Source organism: Hyla sarda, chromosome 7, assembly GCF_029499605.1.
Source record: "Hyla sarda isolate aHylSar1 chromosome 7, aHylSar1.hap1, whole genome shotgun sequence".
In the NCBI taxonomy this organism is placed as follows: Eukaryota; Metazoa; Chordata; class Amphibia; order Anura; family Hylidae; genus Hyla; species Hyla sarda.
The window spans coordinates 221,346,635-221,364,134 of record NC_079195.1 but is presented as its reverse complement, the minus strand read 5'-3'; the positions used below and the strand labels follow the sequence as shown (position 1 = coordinate 221,364,134).

Here is a 17,500-nt window from a genome sequence, read left to right as displayed (position 1 = left end):
TATCTGTGATGGGGGGGGGGGAGAACGTTATCTGTGATGGGGGGGGAGAACGTTATCTGTGATGGGGGGGGAGAACGTTATCTGTGATGGGGGGGAGAACGTTATCTGTGATGGGGGGAGAACGTTATCTGTGATGGGGGGGAGAACGTTATCTGTGATGGGGGGGGGAGAACGTTATCTGTGATGGGGTCGAGAACGTTATCTGTGATGGGGGTCGAGAACGTTATCTGTGATGGGGGGGGAGAACGTTATCTGTGATGGGGGGGGAGAACGTTATCTGTGATGGGGGGGGGGAGAACGTTATCTGTGATGGGGGGGGGGGAGAACGTTATCTGTGATGGGGGGGGGAGAATGTTATCTGTGATGGGGGGGGGGGAGAACGTTATCTGTGATGGGGGGGGGGGAGAACGTTATCTGTGATGGGGGGGAGAACGTGATCTGTGATGGGGGGGAGAACGTGATCTGTGATGGGGGAGAGAACGTGATCTGTGATGGGGGGGGAGAACGTGATCTGTGATGGGGGAGAAAACATTATCTGTGATGGGGGGGGGGGGAGAACTTTATCTGTGATGGGGTTATATATACATATATAATGCTGATCCCGCTCTATGACATGTGATGTGCTGCAGGTGGCAGTAGTGTGCGGCTCATGTACAGCCGGAGGGGCTTACATCCCGACAATGGCAGAAGAGACGATCATTGTAGACCGGATTGGAACTATATTTCTAGCTGGACCTCCACTGGTTAAAGCTGCTACGGGTGAGGACGTCACTGCAGAAGACCTGGGCGGAGCGAGGCTGCACTCCAGGTAGGAACGCCTTAATCCTTCGGCTGTCTGGGCATGCTGGGAGTTATAGTTTTGCAACAGCTGGAGGCACCCTGGTTTGTAAATCTGCTATAGACCCCAGGACCTGACAGGTTAGGAGAACAGCATTCTGAGGGGGTCAACACTGCAGTTTCCTTGTAATCGCACCTGTGAATTCAGTCGCTATAAAACACTATTAACAGAAGGGGGCGGTGTTGTCATATTTTTTTAAATCGCCATGAAGTACGTACAGTACATACCAATGTCTTGAGTCTCACTTCTCTGCCCAGAGTCAGCGGATGTGTCGACCATTTTGCAGTCACGGAGTCTGAGGCGTACAGCTGCGCCCGGATGATTGTCTCCACCTTAAACTATGACCCCGAGCCTGAAGACAGAGCGCAGTTTGAGGACCCGGTATACAGCGCAGAAGAGCTGGCGGGACTAGCGCCTCATGATTATAGTCACACACTGGGGGTTAAACTGGTGAGTAATGTAATATAATCAATAGGTGACAACCCCTGTCCATATTACTGAGAGGAAAGATCAAGATAAAAAGTCTATTATCTATCTCTTATCTATCTATCTCATATCTATCTCATATCTATCTATCTATCTCATATCTATCTATCTCATATCTATCTATCTCATATCTATCTATCTCATATCTATCTATCTCATATCTATCTCATATCTATCTCATATCTATCTCATATCTATCTATCTCATATCTATCTATCTCATATCTATCTATCTCATATCTATCTCATATCTATCTATCTATCTCATATCTATCTATCTCATATCTATCTCATATCTATCTATCTCATATCTATCTATCTATCTATCTCATATCTATCTATCTATCTATCTCATATCTATCTATCTCATATCTATCTCATATCTATCTATCTCATATCATATCTATCTCTTTATCTACAGCAACAGGAGAATACAGCAGCACACTGTTAGCACAAAGATATAGATAAAACATGAGTGTATAGATAGAACATGAAAAACTATACAGCTGTAGTACAATAAATGAAAATATGAAATTATGAGGCACTTAGCTTGCAAATTTGACGGCCAAATAGCTTGGACCGTCCCACCACGATAAGGTGGCCTTATTGGGACGGACCCTACACTATGAATGTGCCTCTGTGTGAACAGCTCAGCAGGCATTGCAAGGTCTGAAACATCCAAGGCACCTTATATACACCTGATAGAGGTGGGTGGGGCGCAGGAGCCAACATGGAGGTTGCCCCTCCCCCGTATGTGTAATACAACCAAAGAATAAGTTGGCCAGCACATACTGATACCAAACTATTATATGGACCTGGCATACAGGTGCAGGCTGCTGGGCTAAATATACAGCAACAGGAGAATACAGCAGCACACTGCTAGCACAGAGATATAGATAAAACATGAGTATTTTCATGTTTTATCTATATACTCATGTTGTATCTATATACTCATGTTTTATCTATATCTTTGTGCTGGCAGTGTGCTGCTGTATTCTCCTGTTGCTGTATATTTAGCCCAACAGCCTGCACCTGTAAGCCAGGTCCATATAATAGTTTGGTATCAATAGTGCTGGTCAACTTATTCTTTGGTTGTATCTCATATCTATCTCATATCTATCTCATATTTATCTATCTCATATCTATCTATCTCATATCTATCTATCTCATATCTATCTCATATCTATCTATCTCATATCTATCTATCTCATATCTATCTATCTATCTCATATCTATCTATCTCATATCTATCTATCTCATATCTATCTATCTATGTATCTATCTCATATCTATCTATCTCATATCTATCTCATATCTATCTATCTCATATCTATCTATCTATGTATCTATCTCATATCTATCTATCTCATATCTATCTCATATCTATCTATCTCATATCTATCTATCTCATATCTATCTATCTATGTATCTATCTCATATCTATCTATCTCATATCTATCTATCTCATATCTATCTATGTATCTATCTCATATCTATCTATCTCATATCTATCTCATATCTATCTATCTCATATCTATCTATCTATGTATCTATCTCATATCTATCTCATATCTATCTCATATCTATCTATCTCATATCTATCTATGTATCTATCTCATATCTATCTATGTATCTATCTCATATCTATCTATCTCATATCTATCTCATATCTATCTATCTCATATCTATCTATCTATGTATCTATCTCATATCTCATATCTATCTATCTCATATCTATCTATCTCATATCTATCTATCTATGTATCTATCTCATATCTATCTATCTCATATCTATCTCATATCTCATATCTATCTATCTCATATCTATCTATCTCATATCTATCTATCTATCTATCTATCTATCTCATATTTATCTATCTATCCATCTCATATTTATCTATCTCATATCTATCTATCTATCTCCTATCTATCTATCTCATATTTATCTATCTCATATCTATCTATCTCATATCTATCTATCTATCTCATATCTATCTATCTCATATCTATCTATCTCATATCTATCTATCTATCTATCTCATATCTATCTATCTCATATCTATCTATCTCATATCTATCTATCTCATATCTATCTATCTATCTATCTCATATCTATCTATCTCATATCTATCTATCTCATATCTATCTATCTATCTCATATCTATCTATCTCATATCTATCTATCTCATATCTATCTATCTCATATCTATCTATCTCATATCTATCTATCTCATATCTATCTATCTCATATCTATCTATCTATCTATCATCTATCTCATATCTATCTATCTCATATCTATCTATCTATCATCTATCTCATATCTATCTATCTCATATCTATCTATCTCATATCTATCTCTCTCTCATATCTATCTCATATCTTTCTGTCTGATTGCTATTGTGCAGTTTCACCTGAATGACACAAAGTTCATTTATTTCAGTGAAGCAACTTAAAAGGTGAAACTAATATATGAGTGAGATTCATTTTATGCAAAGCGAGATAGTTCAAGCCGTGATTTGTCATAATTGTGATGATTATGGCTTAAAGACAACCCCAAATTCTCCCCCCCCCCCACCCACCAAATTACTATGATTTGGGGGCCATGTCATCTGCTGGTGGTGGTCACTGTGCTTCATTAAGTCCAGGGTCATCACATCCGTCTACCAGGAGATTATGGAGCGCTTCATGCTTCCTTTCCTTTTAAGTTGCATTAATGAAATACAATAGACCTTTGCATCATATTGTAATTTCCTAGTTTCCCCTGTAGTCACCGTTCACACCCAGAGCTGCATTAGCGGTTCTGCAGATTTCGCGCTGCTCTCAGGTTCACATTGTCGCTCAGTGCAGATTCCGAGTCTTCATGTTCCCATGATTGAGGAAGGTAACGTTATATAGTACGTTTGGTATCTATATGTATTCTATTCTCTGCAGATACTTAGCCGACTACTAGATGGCAGTAAACTACTGGAATTCAAAGCAGACTATGGAACTACACTGGTCACCGGATTTGCTTCTATTGAAGGGTATGTTTAATCCTGAGTATTACCGAAAACCAGGTTATGACTCCTCATACTAGAGCGAAGATAAAAGCAAAATAATAATAATGTTATCACAATGATATAAAATGACATTTCAGAAACAGAACAAATAGTCAGAAAAGAGAACAGTATTATAGTAGTTATATTCTTGTATATAGGGGCAGTATTATAGTAGATATATTCTTGTATATAGGAGCAGTATTATAGTAGTTATATTCTTGTATATAGGGGCAGTATTATAGTAGTTATATTCTTGTATATAGGAGCAGTATTATAGTAGTTATATTCCTGTATATAGGAGGCAGTATTATAGTAGTTATATTCTTGTATATAGGAGCAGTATTATAGTAGTTATATTCTTATATATAGGAGCAGTATTATAGTAGTTATATTCTTGTATATAGGGGCAGTATTATAGTAGATATATTCTTGTATATAGGGGCAGTATTATAGTAGTTATGTTCTTGTATATAGGAGGCAGTATTATAGTAGTTATATTCTTGTACATAGGAGCTGTATTATAGTAGTTATATTCTTGTACATAGGAGCAGTATTATAGTAGTTATATTCTTGTATATAGGGGGCAGTATTATAGTAGTTATATTCTTGTATATAGAAGCAGTATTATAGTAGTTATATTCTTGTATATAGGAGGCAGTATTATAGTAGATATATCCTTGTATATAGGAGCAGTATTATAGTAGTTATATTCTTGTACATAGGAGCAGTATTATAGTATTTATATTCTTGTATATAGGTGGCAGTATTATAGTAGATATATCCTTGTATATAGGAGCAGTATTATAGTAGTTATATTCTTGTATATAGAGGACAGTATTATAGTAGTTATATTCTTGTATATAGGAGCAGTATTATAGTAGTTATATTCTGTTATATAGGAGCAGTATTATAGTAGTTATATTCTTGTATATAGGAGCAGTATTATAGTAGTTATATTCTTGTATATAGGAGCAGTATTATAGTAGTTATATTCTTGTATATAGGAGCAGTATTATAGTAGATATATTCTTGTATATAGGAGCAGTATTATAGTAGTTATATTCTTGTATATAGGGGCAGTATTATAGTAGTTATATTCTTGTATATAGGAGGCAGTATTATAGTAGTTATATTCTTGTATATAGGAGGCAGTATTATAGTAGTTATATTCTTGTATATAGGAGCAGTATTATAGTAGTTATATTCTTGTAAATAGGAGGCAGTATTATAGTAGTTATATTCTTGTATATAGGAGGCAGTATTATAGTAGTTATATTCTTGTATATTGGGAGCAGTATTATAGTAGTTATATTCTTGTACATAGGGGCAGTATTATAGTAGTTATATTCTTGTATATAGGAGGCAGTATTATAGTAGTTATATTCTTGTATATAGGAGCAGTATTATAGTAGTTATATTATTGTATATAGGAGCAGTATTATAGCAGTTATATTCTGGTATATAGGAGCAGTATTATAGCAGTTATATTCTTGTATATAGGAGCAGTATTATAGTAGTTATATTCTTGTACATAGGAGCAGTATTATAGTAGTTATATTCTTGTATATAGGAGCAGTATTATAGTAGGTATATTCTTGTATATAGGGGCAGTATTATAGTAGTTATATTCTTGTATATAGGAGCAGTATTATAGTAGTTATATTCTTGTATATAGGAGCAGTATTATATTAGTTATATTCTTGTATATAGGAGGCAGTATTATAGTAGTTATATTCTTGTACTGTATATAGAGGCAGTATTATAGTAGTTATATTCCTGTACATAGTGGAGGCCGGTTGCATTGATTCTCTTTTTAATGTCTTGTTGCCTTGAGGTCTATAATATAAATAGATACTGTATAGTTTTTGTTGTTCTTTTAGTAATTTGGTTGGAATTGTAGCTAGCAATGGAGACCTGACCCATGACGCCTCTCTTAAAGGAAGTCATTTCGTACAGATCTGTAACCAGCGGGATATTCCTCTGCTGTTTTTCCAAAACACATCTTCTCTGGATCACCTGCCTCCAAATGTGTCAAAGGTGAGGCCTTTTGGTTGACATGTAGAACAAAGCCGCTCTTTATTTTATCTCCTTATTAATAGTTGAACTCCTCTTTGTACAGGCAGAAGAGCTCACAAACAGATTAAAAGCTCAGGCCTCAATGATCGCCGCTGTAGCTTGTGCCACGGTGCCAAAAATCACGGTGGTAATCGGTGGCTGCCATGGAGGAGAAAGCTTTGCCATGGTATGTATACAGATGAAATGGGATGATTAAAGGGGTATTCCAGGAAAAAAACTACTTTTATATATATCAATTGGCTCCAGAAAGTTAAACAGATTTCTAAATTACTTCTATTAAAAAATCTTATTCCTTTCAATAATTACCAGCTGCTAAAGTTGAGTTGTTCTTTTCTGTCTGGTAACAGTGCTCTCTGCTGACATCTTCTTGTCTCGGGAACTTCACAGAGTAGAAGAGGTTTGCTATGGGGATTTTCTTCCAAACTGTGCGGTTCCCGAGACAGGTGTCATCAGAGAGCACTTGTACAGAAAAGAACAACTCAACTTCAGCAGCTCATAAGTACTGAAAGGATTAATATTTTTTTTAATAGAAGTAATTTACGAATCTGTTTAACATTCTGGAGCCAGTTAATATATAAAAACATTTTTTTTCCTGGATAACCCCTTTTTAATCTGACTCCTTTATATCATAGCCAGACATAGCAGGACATGTTTAGCATTTTGCTCTACAGCAGTGTTCTCCAACCTGCGGACCTCCAGATGTTGCAAAACTACAACTCCCAGCATGCCCGGACAGCCGTTGGCTGTCCGGGCATGCTGGGAGTTGTAGTTTTGCAACATCTGGAGGTCCGCAGGTTGGAGACCACTGCTCTACAGCATCTCTTCTGTGCGATTGGACCGGACGTTCTTGACTTCACCCCCTACTTTTTGTCTTTCAAATCATTTATTTATTTATTTTTATTTTTTTTTTTAGTGCGGGAGATCATACGAGCCAAATTTTTTGTTCCTGTGGCCAAATGCAAGAATTGGCCTTGTGGATGCCACCAGGTTGTCGTGGAGCGGTCAGAAGGATGAAGGCTGGACAGATAAGAAAGAATTCAAGACGCAGCTGGACAGGTATGAAGATTGGGTCCTCGTGAATTATCGCGTATGACGACCCATCTCTTATTCCATCGTTCAATATTGCAATATTCCTTTAGGGTACGTTCACACGCGCGGATTTACAGCGTATTTTACGCTGCGGATCCACTGGTGAAGGCCCCCGCTCTATGCTGTCTTTACATGTGCCTGCTCGTAGTGGCAATACGCGGCTACCAGCAGACACACTGCGTTGTGTGAGTCGCAGTATACTCGCACATCGCGGGAGCTCTCTGCCTAGCTCAGAGCAGGGAGAGCGATGTGAGAGTACGGCGCGCACGTCGCTGCAGTGTGTCTGCTCGTAGCGGGTATTGCCGCTACGAGCAGGCACATGTAAAGCCAGCATAGAGCGGGGCCTTCACCAGCGGATCCGCAGCTAAATCCGCTGCGAAAATCCGCGCGTGTGAGCGCACCCTTAATCCGTTTATCTGTGGGTTCTGACAGGTGCCGTTATATCGGATATCCTGGATTTCAGATGGTCCGAGAAAAGTATGTAAAAATGGTATTGATTAGATTGAGGTTACATTGCAACATGGGTCAGGCAGCAGGGTTATGCATAAAAGTTTTGTTATATACGTGCAGAGTACCCAGCATTGCCCAGTCTTCTTACCTAAACCTTGGGGGAAATTAAAGGGGTTATCCAGGAAAAAACTTTTTTATATATATATATATATATATATATCAACTGGCTCCAGAAAGTTAAACAGATTTGTAAATTACTTCTATTAAAAAATCTTAATCCTTTCAGTACTTATGAGCTTCTGAAGTTTAGGTTGTTCTTTTCTGTCTAAGTGCTCTCTGATGACACGTGTCTCGGTAACCGCCCAGTTTAGAAGAGGTTTGCTATGGGAATTTGCTTCAAAACTGGGCGTTTCCCGAGACACGTGTCATCAGAGATTACTTAGACAGAAAAGAACAACCTTAATTTCAGAAGCTCATAAGTACTGAAAGGATTAAGATTTTTTTTAATAGAAGTTATTTACAAATCTGTTTAACTTTCTGGAACCAGTTGATATATAAAAAAAAGTTTTTTCCTGGAATACCCCTTTAAAAGCAGCAATGACGCTCTCGTCCTCATATCCTGTCCTGATATCCTAATCTCATATCCCGTCCTCCTATGCCAAGGAACATGTCACTTTTAAGTGCACTGCATTTAAAGTGGTACTCCGCATATATATATATATTTTTTTTTAAATCAACTGGTGCCGGAAAGTTAAAGGGGTATTCCAGGAAAAAAACTTTTTTTTATATATCAACTGGCTCCAGAAAGTTAAACAGATTTGTAAATTACTTCTATTAAAAAATCTTAATCCTTCCAGTACTTATCAGCTGCTGAAGTTGAGTTGTTCTTTTCTGTCTAAGTGCTCTCTGATGACACGTGTCTTGGGAACCGCCCAGTTTAGAAAAGGTTTGCTATGGGGATTTGCTTCTAAACTGGGCGGTTCCCGAGACACGTGTCAACAGAGAGCACTTAGACAGAAAAGATCAACCTTAACTTCATAAGCTCATAAGTACTGAAAGGATTAAGATCTTTTAATAGAAGTAATTTACAAATCTGTTTAACTTTCCGGAGCCAGTTGAGATATATATATATCAAAAATAAGTTTTTTCCTGGATAACCCCTTTAAACAGATTTAAGCCAGCAAAACAGGAACAAATGTGACACGTTTCAGGTGTCCATATGCACCCTTAGTCATACATGTACGACTAAGGGTGCATATGGACACCTGAAAAGCGTCACGTTTGTTCCTGTTTTGCTGGCTTTTAACAATAAAGAAGAGTTCTTTGGCACCATTCCTTCGCTGGATAATCTCTTGTTTTATGCTACATTGCATTGTGTGCCTGCCGTAGCACAGTCCGAGCGAGGAGCGACTACACGGTGAGCTGGACATTGTCTACTATTCCAGATTTGTAAATTACTTCTATTTAAAAATCTTAATCATTCCAGTACTTATCAGCTGCTGAATGTTCCACAGGAAGTTCTTTTCTTTCTGAAATTCTTTCCAGTCTGACCACAGTGCTCTCTGCTGACACCTCTGTCCATGTCATGAACTGTCCAGAGTAGGAGCAATTCCCCTTAGCAAACCTCTCCTGCTCTGGACAGTTCCTGACATGGACAGAGATGTCAGCAGAGAGAACTGTGGTCAGACAGAAAAGAAATGTAAAAAAAAAGAAAAGAACTTACTCTGTAGTATACAGTAGCTGATAAGTACCGGAAGGATTGATTTTTTTTAATAGAAGTAATTTTACAAATCTGTTTTCCTTTTAAATCAACTGTTTCCAGAAAGTTAATGTTTTCCAGCGGAGTACCCCTTTAAACTAACAAATTGTCTTAAAGGGGTACTCCGCCGACCCAACGTTCGGAACATTTTGTTCCGAACGCTTGGTGCGAGCAGCAGGGGTCGTGACGTCACACCACGCCCCCTCAATGCTAGTCTATGGGAGGGGGCATGGCAGCCGCCACGCCCACTCTTATAGACTTGCATTGAGGGGGCGTGGTGTGATGTCATGAGGGCGTTGCCATTACATCACACCACCCGAACCTGGCGTTCCTTTAGAGACCGCAGGGGTCCCAGCTGCAGGACCCCGTGATCAGACATCTTATCCCCTATCCTATGGATAGGGGATAAGATATCTAGGGGTGGAGTACCCCTTTAAGCCCTGTTCACACTACGCAGAATAACTTTATTTTCTCATAAAATTGGGGATTTTTTTTTCTTTCTAATTGTTCTCTTTCTGGTCGTGTATAATATTACAGTTCTGTGTTAGATTATTAGAACCTGCATTATCAGAAAATAGGTTTGGGTAATTCCTCCATATTTTGGAGTAATAGATGAGTCCTAATGGGGTTGTATAGAATAGGAACAAGAGACACGTTTTTTTTTTTCTGGTATTCACTTGAATGGTGTTGAGCTGCAATACCAACCATGGTCCCTGCCAATGGGGGCGCTGTTTATGGAAAGAAAAAGACTCTCTTTGGTTTCCCAGGTGTCAGAGGTTACTGGGGGTGGCTCATTGATTGATTGTTTGTGTCTTAGGTTGAAAGAGGAAAGTTCAGCATTTTATTCATCAGGAAGACTCTGGGACGATGGCGTGATCTTACCCCAGGACACCAGGCGGGTCAGTATTATATCGGCTTAAGTTATCGGCTTTTTCTCCACGCCCCCCCAGCCCCACAGAAGCCGCTGCAGATCAATGATTTAAAGTGGGCACTTTATCAGCCTTTATAAGGCTATCGGCCTTAACGTTCACAGATTATCGGATCGGCCCTAAAAAATCAATATCGGTCGATCCGTAATGTGATTTTTATCCTCATTGGATCAGATTTATGAAAAGCTTCAGGCCCAGAGCCTGAGGCTGCACTACTGAAACGTTGTCATGACAACATTTCCTGTTCCAGTTTCTTTCATGAATTGTGTTGTCATGGAGACAATGGGGGAGCATTATTGAAACTAAAAGAATAATTGACCTTTGTTGCCCATAGCAACCAATGACGGTGCAGTTTTCATTTTACCCGAATGAAATGCAAAATTAAAGCTGAACTGTCATTGGTTGGTATGCGCCCGGATTTATCAATCTGGTTTTTCCCATAGCAACCAATCACAGCTCAGTTTTCACTTTAAAGACAGCGTTTGTCTCACATTGAAAAATCTGGCCCTATGGGGAAGATTTATGAAAACCTGTCCAGAGGAAAAGTAGCTGAGTTGCCCATAGCAACCAATCAGATCGCTTCTTTCATTTTTGAAAAGCCCTGTGAGAAATGAAAGTAGCGATCTGATTGGTTGCTATGGGCAACTCAGCAACTTTTCCTCTTGACAGGTTTTGATAAATCTCCCCCTATGTCTTTTAGGCCGGGTTCACACCACGTTTTTGCAGTACAGTTCCCGTATACGTTTTCAGTGTGAAGACCGTGTGGAACTGTATTGAAAACTGTACGCCAAAAGATGCATCCGCTTGTGTCCGTTTTGCATCCTGTACGGTTTTGTCCGTTTTTTTTTCCCCCCGTACCTAATATCGTAGCCCACCACGTTTTTGGTCCGGGTGAAAAACCGTATGGAAACCGTATGTTTTTTTTTTTTTTTTTTTTTTTAACATGGGAATCAATGGGAACTGTATGTGTGTACAGTTCCAACCATTTTTATTCACCATATGGTTTTTGACACCGAAAGTTTTTTTTCATTCATAATGGAGTGAAAAGTTTTAAAAAACGTATACGTTTTTTTTTTCTTAAGGTTGTGTTCCCACCCGTTGTATAGGCATTGTATTTTACGCTGCGCAAAATTTGTGGCAGCAGCAGCAGGAAATAAGCTGTGTATTCCTCGCTCACTATACACAGGGCTTTCCGGTGTATAGTGAGCGAGCCCTATGCGTGTAGTGAGTTTTAGAGGCGGGGGGCCGTGTGCCGTCGTGACTGTGACGCGCGGCTCCGCCACCAAAACGCACTGTACACATAAGGCTGCCGCCGGAAAGCTCCGTGCGTATAGTGAGCGAGCCCTATGCGTGTGAGTTTTAGAGGTGGGGCCATGTGCCGTCGTGACTGTGACGCGCGGCTCCGCCTCCAAAACACACTGTACACATAAGGCTGCCGCCGGAAAGCCCCGTGCGTATAGTGAGCGAGGAATACGCAGCGTATTTCCCGCTGCTGCCACAAATTTTGCGCAGCGTGAAATATGCTGCGTATACGCCAGGTGGGAACGCACCCTTAAAACGGAGGCAACTGGACGTCATTTTTTCAAACTGTATTCGGGTTTAAAATTTGTACACACGTTTTGATACAGTTTAGTCCGGTTTTGAGGAATCCGTTTTTCATCAAAAACCTGACACGGAAACTGTATTGCAAAAACGTGGTGTGAACCCTGCCTTATACAGTTTCATAAATCTCCTTCATTGTTACCATGGCAACACATCTCCCGAGACTGAGAAGATTTACTGTTGAAATGGTGTCACAAGAATGTCTCAGTAGTGCAGCCTTATGGCTCTGGGCCTGTAACTTTAAAAGGGTACTCCGCTCCCCAGCGTCCGGAAGTTTATTGTTCTGAACGCTGTGTGCGGGCTTCCGTGTTCGGGGCCGCCCCTCGTGACGTCACGCCCGCCCCCTCGGGACGTCATGCCCGCCCCCTCGTGACGTCACGCCCGCCCCCTCAACGAAAGTCTATGGGAAGGGGGCGCGACGGCCGTCGCGCCCCCTTCCCATAGACTTTCGTTGAGGGGGCGGACGTGACGTCACGAGGGGGCGGGCGGACGGGAGACTGATATAGGGGGCATTGCGGGAGCGGCAAAAGGTAAGATAGAGTTCATTATTTTTATTCCGGCAGCCTGGACATATAGGACAAAGAAACATTATCACTGGAGTTTATCTTTAACCCTTTAGGATCCTACGATCAAGGTTGATAGCCAGTAAAATATTAGTGCCAGTCCTTCAGTAAAGCTGATTGGGACCATTGCGGGGTGATTGCTGGGTCCCGATCAGCTGACATGACAGCCGGAGGGTCCCTACCTGCCTCCATGTTGTCAGAGCTTTTGCTTTTCCAGGCTGCTTTGGCAGATGTGGGAAGCAGAGCGCCAGTAATACTGATCAATGGAAAATGTAAAGGGGTATTCCGGCCAAATACATCTTATCCCCTAACCAAAGGATTGAGGATAAGATGTCTGATCGTGGGGGGCCCGCCGCTGGACCCCCGCAATCAGACATCTTATCTCCTATACTTTGGATAGGGGGATAAGATCTATTTGGCTGGAATACCCCTTTAAGGAGTTATAGATTTTAAAAGGTGAGGGGGAAAAAATGAAAAATCGCTGCGTCATTCAGGGGTTAAGTAGTACAATCAAAATAGCCTAGAAGTAACATATAAAAAAATATCATGTTTTCATGTGTGTAATGTTCAGAAAAGTAAGTTTTTTTTACAGATTTAATTTTTAATTTTTTTGTTTTTAGGTTCTTGGCAATTGCTTGAAAATTATTAGCCAACAAAAATACGAAAGAACCGATTCCCAAAGATCCCCGCTCCTGAGAATGTGACAGAAAGATTGTAAAAATATGTTTTTAGACATGTAAATATTATATAGAATAATGTTTGTAAAGATCATAGTGCCTTTTTTGTATAATAAACTCAAATGTAAAATTCTCAGTTATGGATGGTGTCTCTGTTTATCTCCTATCGATCTATATCTCATACCTATCTATCTATATCTCATACCTATCTATCTATGAGATATAGATAGAGAGATAGATATGAGATATAGATAGATAGATATGAGATAGATATGATATGAGATACAATGGGGATCAAAATTTTGGGCACCCCAGGTAAAAATTTGTATTAATGTGCATAAAGAAGCCAAGGAAAGATGGAAAAGTCTCCAAAAGGCATCAAATTACAGATTAGACATTCTTATAATATGTCACCAAAAGTTAGATTTTATTTCCATCATTTGCACTTTCAAAATAACAGAAAACAAAAAAATGGTGTCTGCAAAAGTTTAGGCCCCCTGCAGAATTTATAGCATGCACGGCCCCCTTTGCAAAGCTGAGACCTGCCAGTGTCATGGATTGTTCTCAATCATCATCTGGGAAGACCAGGTGATGTCCATCTCAATGGTTTTAAATGCCCAGACTCATCTGACCTTGCCCCAACAATCAGCACCACGGGTTCTTCTAAGCAGTTGTCTAGAAATCTGAAACTGAAAATAGTTGACGCTCACAAAGCTGGAGAAGGCTATAAGAAGATCGCAAAACGTTTTCAGATGTCAATATCCTCTGTTCGGAATGTAATTAAGAAATGGCAGTCATCAGGAACAGTGGAAGTTAAAGCAAGATCTGGAAGACCAAGAAAAATATCAGACAGAACAGTTCGCAGGATTGTGAGAAAAACAATTAAAAACCCACGTTTGACTGCACAATCCCTCCAGAAAGATCTGGCAGACACTGGAGTTGTGGTACACTATTCCACTATATAGAGATACTTGTACAAATATGGTCTTCATGGAAGAGTCATCAGAAGAAAACCTCTTCTACGTCCTCACCACAAAAATCAGCGTTTGAACTTTGCAAATGAACGTATAGACAAGCCTGATGCATTTTGGAAACAAGTTCTGTGGACCGATGAGGTTAAAATTGAACTTTTTGGCCGGAATGAGCAAAGGTACGTTTGGAGAAGAAGGGGAACAGAATTTAATGAAAAGAACCTCTGTCCAACTGTTAAGAATGGGGGTGGATCAATCATGCTTTGGGGTTGTATTGCAGCCAGTGCCATAGGGAACATCTCAAGAGTAGAAGGAAAAATGGATTCAATAAAATTTCTGCAAATTTTGAATGCTAACTTGATGCCATCTGTGAAAAAGCTGAAGTTAAAGAGAGGATGGCTTCTACAAATGGATAATGATCCTAAACACACCTTGAAATCCACAGGGGATTACATCAAGAGGCGTTAGCTGAAGGTTTTGCCATGGCCTTCACAATCTCCTGACCTCAACATAATTGAAAATCTATGGATAGACCTTAAAAGAGCAGTGCGTGACAGACAGCCCAGAAATCTCAAAGAACTGGAAGACTTTTGTAAGGAAGAATGGGCAAAGATACCTCAAACAAGAATTGAAAGACTCTTGGCTGGCTACAAAAAGCGTTTACAAGCTGTGATACTTGCCAAAGGGGGCAGTACAAGATATTATCTCTGCAGGGTGCCCAAACTTTTGCAGACGCCATTTTTTTGCTTTCTGTTATTTTGAAAGTGTAAATGATGGAAATAAAATCTAACTTTTGTTGACATATTATAATAATGTCTAATCTGTAATTTGATGCCTTTTGGAGATTTTTCCATCTTTCCTTGGCTTCTTTATGCACATTAATACAAATTTTTACCTGGGGTGCCCAAACTTTTGATCCCCACTGTATCTATCTATCGATCTATCTATCTCAGATCTATCTATCTATCTATCTCGTTAGGTCTGCCACATTATCCAGGGACTTCATGGATCATGGCCTCATACCAGGATACTGTGCCGGATCCATTCATTAGCTGTTGCCTGTGGTTATTCCACATTTATCTAAGTGGTTTTTCTTCTTATTTTGTGCGTTTGCGATGCCTCCATTTGTACTGTTGTAGTTACTTGTGTCACTTCCTACATCATCTTCGTTGAGGATTGCGCTATCCAACCCTGATTATATATTTTATTAATGGTTTTGCCTATGCCGCAATCCTTTTTATGGGGCAGTGAGTGTATTGTACATATTTCAATGATTTGGTATTCGCCATCCCTTATTGTTACTACGGTTTCACCGCCCAGCACACCTCCCGGTGTATATTGTCTTTAGGGTACGAGGTATATAGGAAGGAATATATCTGACCATCATGGCCGCTCATAGTGGATAATTGGTTTAGCCCATATCTCTGGTTTATGGAGGCGTCTTATGTATCCTTGGTTCTCTGGTGAACCCTAGTACATTCGTAGGGGATAACACGTCCTCCAAACCTAACAAGGAACCTGGAGACTAATTATATCTATACATAAATACTTAAAGGGGTACTCCCCTGGAAAACATTTTTTTTTTTTTTTTTAAATCAACTGGTGCCAGAAAGTTGAACTGATTTGTAAGTTACTTCTATTAAAAAAATCTTAATCCTTCCAGTACTTATCAGCTGCTCTATGCTCCACAGGAAGTTCTTTTCTTTTTTAATTTCCTTTCTGTCTGACCACAGTGCTCTCTGCTGACACCTCTGTCCATGTCAGGAACTGTCCAGTGCAGGAGAGGTTTACTATGGGGATTTGCTCCTACTCTGGACAGTTCCTGACATGGACAGAGGTGTCAGCAGAGAACACTGTGGACAGACAGACAGGAAGTTCAAAAAGAAAAGAACTTCCTCTGTAGTATACAGCAACTGGTAAATACTGGAAGGATTAAGGTTTCTTACATAGAAGTAATTTACAAATCTGTTTAACTTTCTGGCACCAGTTGACTTAAATAAAAATGTTTTCCAGTGGAGTACCCCTTTAATATGTATTCTTAGGGTTTGTGTTTTTGTGTTGTCTATAATTTTTGTTCTGGGCCAATCAGATGTCTCTCCTTGAAACATTAGATGAAAACCTGCAGCTGCATACCCCTCCTTCTCAGGCTCTTCTGTTTTCTGCATGGTTTCCCAACCAGGGTGCCTCCAGATGTTGCAAAACTACAACTCCCAGGATGCCTGGACAGCCTTCGGCTGTCCAGGCATGCTGGGAGTTGTAGTTTTGCAACATCTGGAGGCACCCTGGTTGGGAAACACTGGTATTGGTTTACACTACCAGTTCCTGTACCTGCATATTCCCTCTCTCCATTGTACTTGCTGAGTGGGTGGGCTCTTCCTGGTGTGACATCATCTGTGCAGTGTTCTCCCAGCCAATCAGAAGTTCACCCTTCTGACATTGTGTGAGGGCTTGCAGCTGCATCCCCCTCCTCCCCTTTCTTCTCCTTTTTAGTGATTTAGGGTGTGTTCACATGTGCATATTTTTGCTGCTGCAGATTTTGTTGCCCATTGACTTCAATGGGTAGCAAAATCTTTGACAGCAAATCTGCAGCAGAAAATACGCATGTGTGAACGCACCCTTAGGGTAAGTTCACACGGGCGGATTTATTTGCAGGTTACCCGCTACGTATTTGAAAGTGGGCGGGCTCTTCTCGGCTGTCCGCAGCAGATTTTCCACTGGGGTATTTCCGCTGCGGAAAATCTGCCACAGACCCTGTTGACTTCAATGGGGCTTGCAGCGGATTTTCCTCAGCGGAAATTCTGCAGCGGACAGTCGAGAAGAGCCAACCCCCTTTCAAATACGCAGCGGGAAACCTGCAAATAAATCCACCCGTGTGGACGTATCCTTAGGGTATGTTCACACGGACTGATTACCTGGGGAATTTCCGCAGCATGTTTGCCAAGGAAAATCCGCTGCGGATTTTCCTACCATTGACTTTAATGGGCCTGAAGGAAAATCAGCAAATCTGTCTCTATTGCGGATT

General features: G+C 40.2%; 1 protein-coding gene across 1 annotated transcript in view; it reads left to right on the top strand.

The window, feature by feature from the left end:
* The window catches only part of LOC130282265 (methylcrotonoyl-CoA carboxylase beta chain, mitochondrial-like), a 26,441-nt gene extending 12,804 nt beyond the window's left edge, over positions 1-13,637 (top strand). Inside the window, exons 5-12 of the mRNA XM_056530310.1 lie at positions 630-808; positions 1,096-1,288; positions 4,256-4,347; positions 6,243-6,399; positions 6,482-6,604; positions 7,352-7,494; positions 10,554-10,635; positions 13,451-13,637. Coding sequence (XP_056386285.1) covers positions 630-808; positions 1,096-1,288; positions 4,256-4,347; positions 6,243-6,399; positions 6,482-6,604; positions 7,352-7,494; positions 10,554-10,635; positions 13,451-13,534 — 1,053 coding nt within the window. The 3' untranslated portion in view covers positions 13,535-13,637. The remainder of the gene's footprint in view (positions 1-629; positions 809-1,095; positions 1,289-4,255; positions 4,348-6,242; positions 6,400-6,481; positions 6,605-7,351; positions 7,495-10,553; positions 10,636-13,450) is intronic.
* The last annotated feature ends 3,863 nt before the right edge of the window (positions 13,638-17,500 follow it).